Source organism: Glossina fuscipes, unplaced genomic scaffold (assembly GCF_014805625.2).
Source record: "Glossina fuscipes isolate IAEA_lab_2018 unplaced genomic scaffold, Yale_Gfus_2 28, whole genome shotgun sequence".
NCBI classification, from domain to species: domain Eukaryota; kingdom Metazoa; phylum Arthropoda; class Insecta; order Diptera; family Glossinidae; genus Glossina; species Glossina fuscipes.
Genome location: NW_023998423.1, coordinates 11,032,888 through 11,045,686, shown reverse-complemented (window position 1 = coordinate 11,045,686; position 12,799 = coordinate 11,032,888). Strand labels below are relative to the sequence as shown.

General features: G+C 35.8%; 2 protein-coding genes across 2 annotated transcripts in view; both read right to left on the bottom strand.

The window, feature by feature from the left end:
* Positions 1-5,419: 5,419 nt before the first annotated feature.
* Positions 5,420-8,162, bottom strand: LOC119636342 (venom serine protease-like). Its single transcript, XM_038031646.1, has 5 exons — positions 7,986-8,162; positions 7,586-7,919; positions 7,419-7,517; positions 5,862-6,030; positions 5,420-5,798 (listed from the first exon to the last, which is right to left on the bottom strand). Exons 1-5 carry the CDS (start codon positions 8,160-8,162, stop codon positions 5,420-5,422), a joined length of 1,158 nt encoding a protein of 385 aa, XP_037887574.1.
* Positions 8,163-8,542: 380 nt separating this feature from the next.
* The window catches only part of LOC119636341 (venom serine protease-like), a 44,847-nt gene continuing 40,590 nt past the window's right edge, over positions 8,543-12,799 (bottom strand). Inside the window, exon 7 of the mRNA XM_038031644.1 lies at positions 8,543-8,635. Coding sequence (XP_037887572.1) covers positions 8,543-8,635 — 93 coding nt within the window. The remainder of the gene's footprint in view (positions 8,636-12,799) is intronic.

The following is a 12,799-nucleotide window of genomic DNA, read 5'->3' as shown; positions in this document are numbered from 1 at the left end:
TTTTTTTTGTTTTTTTTTTGTTTTTTCTTATTTTATAGCATTGTTATTAACTTCCGTGTTAAGTGTTCAGTTCAGCTAAGTAAACGTGAAGAACAGAGAGAGAATATTTTTTTTTTTATATATTAAAAAAATGTTTTTTTCTTATGCAAAATAAAGTGGTTGTTGCACTTGAGTTAATAAAAACTCAAAGATTTAAAATATAAATAAAATTTTACAATAAATTAATATTTAGGTTAGATAAGATTTTTTCTTTTTTCGATTTTTTTCTTTTTTTTTCTGTTTTGTGTTTCCAAATAAGCCATTGCCTACCTCAAGGAATGGAGATAAAAAAGTTCCTATTAAGATATGTTTTCTTTTTTTTTTTTTTTCTATATTTAATAAAATCAGAAAAAATTTGCAAAAATTTAATTATCTACTTTTTGGCTTTAAACTTGAAAACAATCTCTTCTTTCTCTTGTTATGTTCCACACTTCATTTGCAATTAAAAGCTTCTTCCTGCTCTTACTATTTCTTAATGTTATGTATAAATATAAATAAATATATATATATATATGTGCATTTTAACATAGGTCTGCACAATAGAAAACTTTAATAACAATTTCTTATTCTTGTTCTTCTTTTTCTTCTTCATCTCCATTTAGGGCTCCTTCCCATCTTATTATTATTACTTATATTAGTTGTGTGCGCTCTACACTCCATTTGCCTGCAACTAACTTATTGTTAACATGCTTATGTTTATGCTTGTATTAGACTAAAATGAAGAAGAAGAAGAAAAAGAAGAAGAAGAAGAAAAAGTTTTAGTAAAGCCTGTATTTTAATTTAAATGCAAATTAACTCTTTTGTCATTTTGATTTGATCAAAAATATTTTACATCATAAATTGCTGTATAATATATCTCTATGCCTTTGCCTAATGTTCATTGTTCTTGTTGCTATTCTTGTTACTGTTGTTGTTGTTGTTGTTATTATTATTATTGTAATTGTAATGGTGCGCCTTTCATATAAATAGTTTATACAAAATTTTTGGTTCATGCTGTTGTTTTGCTTGTTTTCCCTAATGAAATCTGAAACATATAATATTGAATTTTTATATTAATTGATTTCAAGAATTGGCAGGATGCTATAGTATACATCCATACATCTAAGCAATCTGATGAGCAATACAAACAGGATTTAAGATTAAATTTTCAAGCAAAAAAATACACAATATTTGCGAATTATTTAAAGAAATTTCCATTGCATTGATTACAATGTAAGAAAGCATATCGTCAATAATTACTAGAAAATGTCTGATACGTTTGGAATTTTAATCAGATATATTTTCTTTAACTATTCATATTGTAAGCAATTTTTTTTTTTTTACTTTACATTATTTTCAAGTTTTAAGTTTCTTAATATCGCCAATAACTCAAAGGTGTCCCCTATATACGCATGACACTGGGACGTTTAGAAAGAAATTAGAGAGAAAGTTGGTCGTAGCCTAGTGGATGTGTGCTCATCGAATGGCCGAGCACTCACTACGATCAAACCTAACGTTTATTGCACTGAAACCCGTGAACATTGACTTCGTAATTGTGATTACTCTCTATACGGCTACTCCGCGGTTATTCTATTTATTTCCACGTATATCGATCTATATCCTCAAAACATAATAAGGAAATGTATGGACGGAGGGTATATTAATTTAATTACTTCGCTGCTAACAATTTAAACGTTCAAGTGAACAACAAAGTTGCATTTGCTGATTATTTACATAAAAGTTGTGATGTTCCATTCATTGTGAGAAATAGAGTTTTGCAGACTCAAGGTGGGCACTTGCGAGCGGCACTTGTAGCCTTCTAACTAATTGTGTATTCATGTATACTCAGTTTCTATAGCAGTGAGCATGTGAACATGTGGTGGACGAGCAGACGGACGGATGGACTGACAAACATTGTTAAAGATTCTTACGTTGATAAATTATATCTCAATTAATGAAAGTTTTTATTGTGCATTCTGAATTCTTTTAAACTCAAGGATAAACCTAACGTAGGCTCTTCTGGGGAAATTTTTAGTTTTACCTCATTTGGCTTTCCTTGAGGAAAATTATAAGGATATAGTAGAGTAAGAGGTAAAAATTTCTGGTACCTACATACGTATTTGTATTATTCCTTCTGTGTTTTGGGGAGATGAACTATGCTTTGATGGGAAGCATAGATGTGCCGAAACTCTCACCTCCCAGCGGTGATCCCCGGGCAACGGCTTCGGCCGGCTAAGAAGAGTTTAAGGTTTTGGGCTGCTAACTCGGCGACGAGTTTCTGAGAGATGGTGGAGGGGTTGGCTGGAAGAAGAGCTCTTACTCAATAAGCTAGTTACTACCGAGGAAATATATTGAATGGTATTTAAGTACAATGAAGGTAGTAATCTAGCAAGTGCATGGTAGAGTGCATTAGACTAGTCTACCATGTTCAGTGCAATACCCGAGACCTATATATCTTGAAGAAAAGTAGTTCACTTGGGGCTGGCAACCAGGAAAGTGTGGAGGATCCGAAGCAAGTACGGTTGTTTTTAACAACCGCCCAAAGTATGCCATAAGGCTTTGCAAAACAAACTGGGAGCCACGGGGGTCAGGAAGCTCGCCTCACAAAGCCACGTATGCCTGCGGGTATATGATGGACTTTGTCCTTAAGTCGTAATAAATAAATTAATTATACTATTAATGCAAAAAGGAATTGACGGACGGCCTTCCCTTTGGCCGATTGATAGAAAATGTCTGGTAAATTAATTAATACATGCAAAAATGGAAAAGGGATATGACGAATAAGTTTTCCCCTTTTACCTATTTTTACTTTTGAACATATGTCACGGATGCCTGCGGGTAATGGTGGTAATTGATCAACAGCACAGTGGAAGCCTTATGGCGGAAGCAGTCAGTTGATCAATTTGTGAGTCCTGACTGCTTGGGTGCGGCCCTTCGGGGAGTACTCGTGGTGGTTGTGGTTGGCGAGTTCCTAGCTAAAATGGAACAATTGAGTGCAGCTAGGCCTCGCCATTCACCAGAGTGGGGTTTATTGTTCCATACACAATAAACTGTTCTGGACTCTGGTGCTGTTTAGGCCCCTACTCTGTGGGGATTGTCTAACTCGCCAGGGGGCGTAGTACGCTTAAAAGTGGTTTGGGCCACCGTGGGGTTAAGCCTTACAGGCAGGAACCCACGTTAAACCCTTGTCACATATTCTGTGTTTTGAAATTTAGGGCGTGGCCTTTATTGTAATACGTAGCATCTGCATTCTTTACTCTTTACTTTAATGTAAAATATAATATTCTCCGCCAACATATGAAACTAAAAATAATAATTACGAATATAATCGCGAAGCTATATCGATAAGACAGACAGTAACAACAAATCTAAAGTCAAATATAATCAGTTAGCTATAAATGTTATTCATAGTGTATATGCGAGTAAAGCCACAATGTAAGAAACACTTTCGATCATATGGGGATGAATAATGATTGTGGAGTTGTTAGAGCAATATGCTTACGTTATCAGCCATACTTTAGCTGACTTGTGTAGTCACTTATGTTGTAGTTTCTTTTGCATATGAAATGTATCTATGTAACTAGCTCGTAGGCCTTCAAGGCTTTATAGTAACTTAATAAAATAAAATGAAATTAACAGAAAAATGTTTAATAGTCAGTGTCGTAATATGGGCAGTGTTCGTCGGTATGTCGAACAAATGCTAGTTATCATCTGCACAACTTCAGCGTTCTTAGCTTAGAGGGTCTCATTTATTGTAGAGGGTCTTCTAGGTTATGAGGCACGGCGGTTCTCGCAATAAAAGGACTTGTTTAATGGGTTCGCTGCTAAGAGTGAGACCACTCCTTTAATTTTCTCGTATTTTATAATCCGTTAATCCATTTAGCATTTCATTGCGATTTTTCTTTTCTCTCATTTTTAATGTACACGATTAGGTTTTGTTTTTATACTTCTCTTGTCGTGCCATACCTGAAACTTAAGTACTTGGAGCTATCACTGATTGCCTGTAGCAAAATAGATTATCTATAGTAATACGCCGTTAAAATCTTCCAAGTATCTTGGGAATTGTTTGTTAGTATCTATTTCTAGTTGAATATTGAATAGAACATAAATAAATGACGATTTCACAAAACGTTTATATTGCATGTTGTGCAAAAGTGAAACTTCATATTAAGATCTGACAAAGCATACAATATGTATAAGTTTTTCCCCGTAGTTAATGTTATTAATTCGAATTAATTTTTTTGTCAGATTTTGAGAAATCTCTTATCTCCCTTGCCCATTGTTTCGTGTTTTCGCGTTTTACTCCCGCCGTAACAAACTTTTTTTAATGATTGCAAGCTCATTGACCCGTCCAAACGATCTTGCGGATACTCCAGTTAAAATACTTTACTCAGCGCCAAATTATTACCAAACCTATTTTTACGTTGAAGATTATAGAGATTGAGACATGTTTTTTCATTTACTCGCTTGGAAGTAATCATTAGGCACACTTATTAGGCCGGTCTTTACCTGGTAGGTTAAAGCGCTAGGACTTCAATGCATTGCAAAAATCATGCAGAGCCAAATTTGTTGTGTTGAACGAGCACTGGTAACATGTAGTTTTGTCAAACAGAGAGTTAGCTTTTTGTCCCAGGGAAAGCTAACTATTTTCGGATCTTGTGACCTTTGAATAGGTGGTTAAATAATCTATCCGATGCGTGCACATTAAAATTTTCTTCTCCCGACGAGGCATGGAAAAAGGAGAGAGCGAAGAATATTGCTGCTGCACCTGTAAAAGTCTGCCGATGAGAGAAATCGCCAATCGAACATCTCTCTGACCAAGTCATATTTTATGTCTCTGAAATAGAATTTCAATGAAAAGTAACGACTTGTTACCTAAATAGGAAGAGAGTCGAGCCGACACCAAAGCCGTGTGAAAAGCTTTAAAGGCGTTTTTGATAATTTTTTTTTTTTTTTATTTCTTAATTTTAAACTTGTTGCTGCTATCTACTTTTCCCCTTTCGAAAGAACTTTCAATTGTTATTATGTGCAGCTTTTTTCATGATTTTTTTGTGCTTGTAGCAAAATGCGAAAAAATTGCACCACTTAAAAACAATTATTGTATTTGTAAAACAATTTCAAGTATACTTTACGCTAATTTACTTTAAATACAAAGCAACAATGCCAAGCAGACGTAAAATTATCATCATCAACATCATCATCAAACAATAAACATCAAAGGCTTAACGAAACTCATTATCTTTCAAATATATTTTTCCTGCATAAATTAAGTCATTAAATGTATAAACTCGTAACAAAATGTGCACAATAAAGAGTCCACTTACGAAAATAGAGAAAGTCAGACAACAACAAAAATAAAAACAAAAAGAATATGTAAAAAAAAAAATATAAAAATCACTTTTTACTTTCGCTTTACACATACGTCATCTTGGGTGTATGCCCATAACCAACTCAAATGAGTTGTAATTCTCGTATTCACGCCGACTGCATAACGTAGACCGCAACTTTGCCCATAACTTACCACACCCAATAACATATGATAAGCTTGTCTATAAATTAGTGGTCCTCCCGAATCATATTGACATGAATCTTGTCCTAGACCCCGATAATCGAACGTACATATTTGTGAAGACATTATGCTATGATTGTATTGCTGTTGACATATATGATTTTCTAAAATCATCAATTGGACTTTCTGTAGCACATTGGATTTCGAGCCAGCGAACGATGTGGTACCCCAGCCAATTACGTCAACGGTTACATAAGGAAAGAGTTCGTTCCTAAGAGAAACGGATCGATTGCATGAATTTTGCTGCGAAAGTTTTTAATCTTTCTAAACCTACCGTTGCAGCCATGGTAGACATATCGGTCCAACTCCTCTTGACCATTCTATAGGCTTTGAAGTTACAAGTAGAGCGATATCATTACCCCTCCCCGTCGATGCTGTAGTGTAACCGGGATGAACAATTATGCTCTGTATCCCGTATTGATTCGCGTACAATGACTCGTTATCTGAAAAAGTGAAAATTCACATTAAAATCATGCTGGCGTTGTTAACAAACACTATACGATATAGCAGGGAAGATAAAGTGCTTATCGACGGCCGAAAAATTGGGAAATTGTAGTCAAAGTTGCGACGCTTATTTTAACTGTAATGTCCAATATTTGTTTTCAACAAATGGCTTTAGAATGGTTGAGAAAATCAAGAGATCGCGCTCTTTACCCATCATTTTCGAATAAGAAATTTTTGAGGTTGTGTTTCAGTGTTTGTAAGCATTAATCGTATTTATGAGAGATCCAAACGAAGTATGGATAAGCGCTACGAATAACGACCGATCACTTTAAACCATGAGCTGCTTGAAAAACAGTCAAAATCAGATACCAAACACGAACGAGTGATAACGTAGTGTGATAACGATCCTTCGATCCATTTCGACTGTTCAACAAAACGCTGAAGTGAGATCTACTACGTTCCTCGCCATAGTTGTATGAAGAGAAGCCTGTCGATTATTTCCCGTTTCGCTCGATTGTTCATGGTTTGACAGGGATCCACTTGACTAATTTGGAAGAAATACAAATTTGTTTCGATCAATAATCTCCGCTCGAAGCGGTGTCGTTTTATTGCCGCGTTGTTTATTTATTAACAGAGAGATGGCGAAAATTTCGGCCGTGAGAGATGGCTCTCTCAATGCCATGAATCGCTAATATTATCTGCCTATGTTTGCTCGATCAGATGCTGTCCGTTACTGAAGCTCCATCGGTTACAGAAATTTGCTTAAGGGACAGAAAGATGAGAAGTGTACATGTGGTCCTCAACTCTCTAAAAAGAATGGTTTTGATAGACTATGTTACGTTTCCAATCGGCGAGAATCTTGTCGTGAAGGTGAAGAATGTTGAACATTCACTTCATTTCTTAATTCCATTGTGAATGCCAAATTCATGGATAACATCATACTTTTCAATTATGGGTTGCAAAGCAGTGAGTGCTTGATGAGTTACAAATTATAAATTTTCCCGGCCGATAATAGATAATTAGGAGTATTGTAGACCCGTACGAACTGTCAGAGTATAAAAAATAAGAAGTTTCTGCATCTGTTTAACTAAATAAATCTGCCTATCTATCGTCAGTCGACAACTTCAGAGGCATACGATATAGGAAATGCTAAGTTCATAAAGTCAACTCAAATTTGGAAATTGCGCGTAATTCTTGCGTAAGTATCTAGCTACGGCAGTAGGAAACGGCGGAAAAATGTTGTGTGATATCGAGCGATCATCTAATGCGACCATTATTAGAGAAGCGTAGTGCATTTTTTAAATTAGCTCGAGATGGTGGGTAGACAAGAAAAAAATAACATTTTTACTTTGTGCCCTTTAGTTGTGGATTTCATAATAACGCTTACCGTTCATTAAATCATGATAGCCTACATAAGCTATTATGTTGGAAAGGTTTCTGCGCTTTTCCACACAATGAGCAGCGGTCACTATATGACGATGGCTTACTACAAAGGTAAGAGCGATAATAAATCCAACCATTAAAAATATTTTCTTTAGCTAGCCGTGTCCTTACTTATACTGCCGCCACAAAATAATCTTTGCGAAGCGTACAAATCTCTCAAAGCCACTACGGAAGGAAATTCATGTTTCAAACTTTCCTGACCATTGGTTACCCTCAAATCTGGTGACCATCCGCAATCGCATGCCTGCTGCTGTGCAAAAGCATGACAAAAGAAACGTCCGCGTACCATCGTGCCAGCAAGAGATGAATAATAGGCTATTGACAACGAACGAAAATGAGAAACTCGTGTCATTTGAGACGAACTGCAATATCGTTCGGCGTCACGAAATTGAAAATCACCATCCAAGGATATAAAAAATGATTCGCTATCACAGATGTTGGGAAACTTGGGACAAAAACGAAAATTTTCTTTTTAATATTGGGATGAGATAGGTTTTGTCTCACTACTTACGAGTTCATAACGACAACTCAGGACAACTACATGATCCGGAGGAGCAGTTATGCGGTAACGACAATTTGTGCCTGTAGCATAAAATCCAGGATAATACGGGGAAGTTATGTTAATCACTTGATTTTCACCCCTGAGTTGATATTCCATAGGACGGCATTGTGATATTTGACAGTTCATTACATGAACACAGACGATGTTGAGAATTAAAAAAAATATATTCCGTATTTTGAACATGGATTGCCTTTCAGGTAGATTTATGATAAGTGAATGAGAAAATGCAAGAAATAATTTGCTGATGTTTCCCTGACTGCAAAGGTAAAAATTTTATTCGCCATATTTACAATGAAATTAATTTTATTATTTGTTTTTAAAATAAACAATTTTTAAATGGAATAAGTAAAGAGTAAGCTACAATTGTTTTAAGACGATGTTTGTGTATCCATCACCTAAGGTAAAATAAAAAAAAATGTTCGTCTGATTGAGAGCCTTTGCTTAGTTCTACTTTTGTTGCTTATGACGATAGTTGGTAAATTGTTGGCAGGAAGACTTGCATTTCTTTAAGCCTTGTGCGGGTTATCACTGCTCTTTTTTTCTCTATATTTCTTTTCTTTCTTAATTGTTTGACCACAGGCGTAGGCCGGCTTATCTCCCTATTAAATTTATGAAAATAACAGTAATTATCCAAACACATATACATTTTCGCGGACTTTTGGTCAGAAATTCCAAAGTATTATAAGCGTTGTGACAAAACAACTACGCTTTCATTCTACGGTAGTGGGTATGAAAAAAATCATCTTTCATTAATCATTATTTCTTATCTTACATTCACTTTTATTTCGCGTTGACTGGGTATATGTTGTAACCGGCATAATTACAAAGCCATTGCAAATAAGATGTAATCCGCGTATTAACATCGACCGAATACTTTTCCGCAACGACAAGCGGTTCCAAAACTTATCACACCCAGTAACGCTTGGCAGCATTGACACAACAAAACAAGTGCACCTCCCGATTAATTTTGATGCGAATCGCATTTACAAATTTGCGAAGAACAAGTCGTACAAAAGTATTCGCAAGCACTTTGACATTGTGCCATATCTAGCGCCTTTAGAATGAGCTTTTGATTACTATCCGATATTATATGTACATCGATCAAGGGAAAAGACGATTAATTGCAAAATGAAAGCCGCGTCGTTTAAAATTTTTGTAAAAGATTTTTACTTAGATGCCCAGGACGGTAAGCAAAGAGGACCCGCACCGCGACGGCAACTCGATGTCGATAGCAGTTAGTAAGTAGTAGGTGGACTTCTGTCATTTTGAGCAGAATACTTGGTTTCTTCAACTAGAAGTGTAATATTTGAAGTGAAGAAGAAACACAATTAACTTTCCTAGAGATTATGATCGCCAGTCAAAATAAGTATATTAGCAACTCGTGGTTGACTATGGCCCGTTGGCAGTACGTAACGATGACTTACTAAAAAGTATTTGAAACATATTTTCATTTTGATGAAAGAATTTTGAATATTTCTCGTATACTTACTTATTGATCCCACGCAATGGGAAGGTAGCAAGTTTGTAATACCTCTGAAAGCGGCCGCATTTGGGTGTGATGGTGTTGTAGTAGACCGTTCACAAAAATGTATTTAGAGCGTAGAACTTAGGTAGGGTCTCAAATTTGATGAATGCTCTTCGAAAGTTTAAAAAAATTGACGCAAATTTCGGATCCTATTAAGCCGTGGCAGGGACAATTGATGTATTTACGCGTATGTCAATGACACATTCACACTTTTAAATTATTCTTAAGCACATATTGACTTAACTCACTAACTAAAATCTCTTATTTATCGATTGCTTTGATTAATTTCGAAACCTTTTTTCTTTGCAAACTTTGCAATTGTGTAAAATAATAAGTGCTTGAATGTATTCTAATCATTTTTGATTTGAAGAAGTGATTTATTGAGAAAAATGGATACAATATATATTGATCAATATAATTTCCATAATTTTCTACAAATTTTTTCCAGCTATCTGGCAACGTGAACGATTTTGTTTTGGCAGCGATCGAATTATCGACCCGGGCCAGTCAAACAATGCTGGGTCGGTCTGATCGGTCTGAACAAGTGCTAATCAAAAGGCGCTATGTATGCTGTAAGTCGGGTGCGGTAAAACTTCTCATTCGAACTGCAATAGTGTATCCTTGACCAGTGTTGCAACGGGCGGCAGAGTGTTGTCATGCAAGAGAATGACTTTGCGTCTGTCAACCGCTTTTGCCAACCTTTCTTGCAACAATACATCGTCCAATTTGTTCAACTGACATCGGTAGTTATCTGCAGCAACATTTATTCATTCCGTTTTAACAGCTCGTAATGTACTATGTGAATGGATATCCTGGGCTAAGGCATACTCTTTTGCGCTTGGGTTTGTCGCAGTCGATTCACTTTTCATTGAAGGGCACTTTCAGTTAATAAGTGTAGAGCTGGGTTGTCGTTTCTTCGAGATATTTTCATGATGGTATACTGGCGTGCTTTGGCGGAAGAATGAATGCTATTGAAAATGGTTCAGATAGGTCTACCTTTTCGACCACTCGATATATAATGGTTTTTTTTGGCTAATTTTTGCAAGAAAAAATATTGATAGTTTTAGAATTTCGCGGCAAAAATCGTTTAGTAATATTATTTCGGTATTCTAAATCGTTGTGAGAAGTTTCGATTGGATAGCGTAATTTTTAGAGCCCTTTTAGAGCCATATAACCGATCCTACGGCAACTAAAACCCTATCGGCAAAAAGGCCTAATTTTCAGTACTCTTTGATGAAAATTTGTTGATAATGGTAGTTTGATATAAAAATTAACCTCACCAACTTGGGATCAGATACATCTATTTTTTGGATTCCAACTTTTATAAGAGTTCTAATGCGTAATAACATAAAAGAGGTCTAATTTTTAATATTCTATGATGAAAATGTGTCCTTAGTATATCGACAGCAGGCAGTTTGGATCACGTAGATCCAAAGGGCCTCTCATGAAAGCTAACCTTGCAATGGCGACAAAGCCTAATTTATAGTTTGTTATAATGCAAGCAACTGGAAAATATTAATAACTTTGACAAATAAATTAAGTTTCCTACACTCAGTCTACGTTGATGTTGAAGCATTGTCCAAGGGAGGGATTTCATGAAAATTATGCATTAAAAAAAAAATAGTGTAGAAAATTTTATGTATTATTAATTAAACGCAATGCTTTAGGGGATCTAATAGTCTGCCTTCCTTAACTGTAGCGTTCTCACTTGTTTTACCTAAAATTTTGTAATGGGTCCATACACATTTTTGCCGCAATATTTGCTTTTTGCACACAAAACAATTTTTTTTATTGTTTAATTTAGCGGCTTAGACAAAATTGAAAGTGAAACGCTTAACGCGTGAAAGTTAAGAATAGATATTAAAGTTAAGTAACAGATTAATGAATATATTGGAAAGAAACGATTATGATTGAAAGAAATGTGTGAATTAAAATGTACATTATCATTACATATATATGTATTATTATTTTTTTTTATGTCGAACACGCAATCTGTTATCATCGAGGAAATGTTTAAATCAGGCCGTTCTAAAGGAGGCGGTCCCATTAATTTTCAAATAGTCGTAATATGTATAATGAAACCTCGAGAGTTAGCTTTCACAAAAGACATTCGTTCCTCATCTATGTCTTGCTATACAGAAGATGCTTTCGTTTTCAAGACTTACGAGAGCGTATTGGAGATACCAGCAAGTACTTACCTTCTTCATTAACGAGAGTCTCTAAATTTTCTGGATTAGGTTCCATAACGTATACATACTATCGATCAGATTAAAAACCGGAACTGCGGAGCTTCGCAACCGGAGCTTTGTTTGTTCTTCTATCGCATTTTTTTTTGTCTTTGGAACAGTCACAGCGATAAATATTAAGATTCTGGCTGAAATTCGAGGTTGAAACTTGTTAGATATATATGTTCACGATAAAAAAAAACATCACTTATGTATTTTTCTTTATGCATTGTAACGAGTCTTCTTTTCGGGGTGTACTCAGAGTTACCCAGGAAGTCTCCTTCCAAGAAAATTTATATAAAAAAAACTGTTGGACCTTCGGACTTTCGTTCTTATATATTTATTATTTACGGGGAATATACAGTTAGATAAGCGATTTTTAATAGGAGGGGGGAAAAACCGGCGTGATGATTCGCGACTCGACTATTGTTTGAAACTTTCCACGTTTTTGTCCGTCCCGGGAGATTATTTTCCGCGCTTTATCCGTACCGCGAGATTCTGCAAAAAAAACGCCGCAACTGTTACAGCAGCAAACCTGGGCCTATACGGCCACTCGTCCGTCCCTACCTACATTCTATTTGTTTTTATTGTTCCTAACCGTTTCACGTCGCTGAAGCGAGTGTCCCTCTGTCATTCAGGGATGACGACTACGGTGAGCCATAGGTTCGTGTGGAAGAGGGATAATCTTACGGTAGCGTAGAGGAAAATACTCGTTACCAAGAAAAGGTATGTAAGACAATGGTCAACCAAGGGATATTTAACCTTTAGTGCGGAAGAATAAAACAGACTGAATGCTGTTAGGGTCTAAGAGAAGACATTTGGGCGCACGGATTTATTATCAGCATATACGGAGATTGTCAGAAAAGTTTCCCACCTGAACATTAAAATGGCCATACTTGCCCTTATAACAGTTGATGAACACCTATGTGCGGGTGTTGAGTGGAATTCAACAAAATATGAACCATCATGACCGTGCAGTTGCTGTTGCACAATCATATGAGAAAGTTGATTTG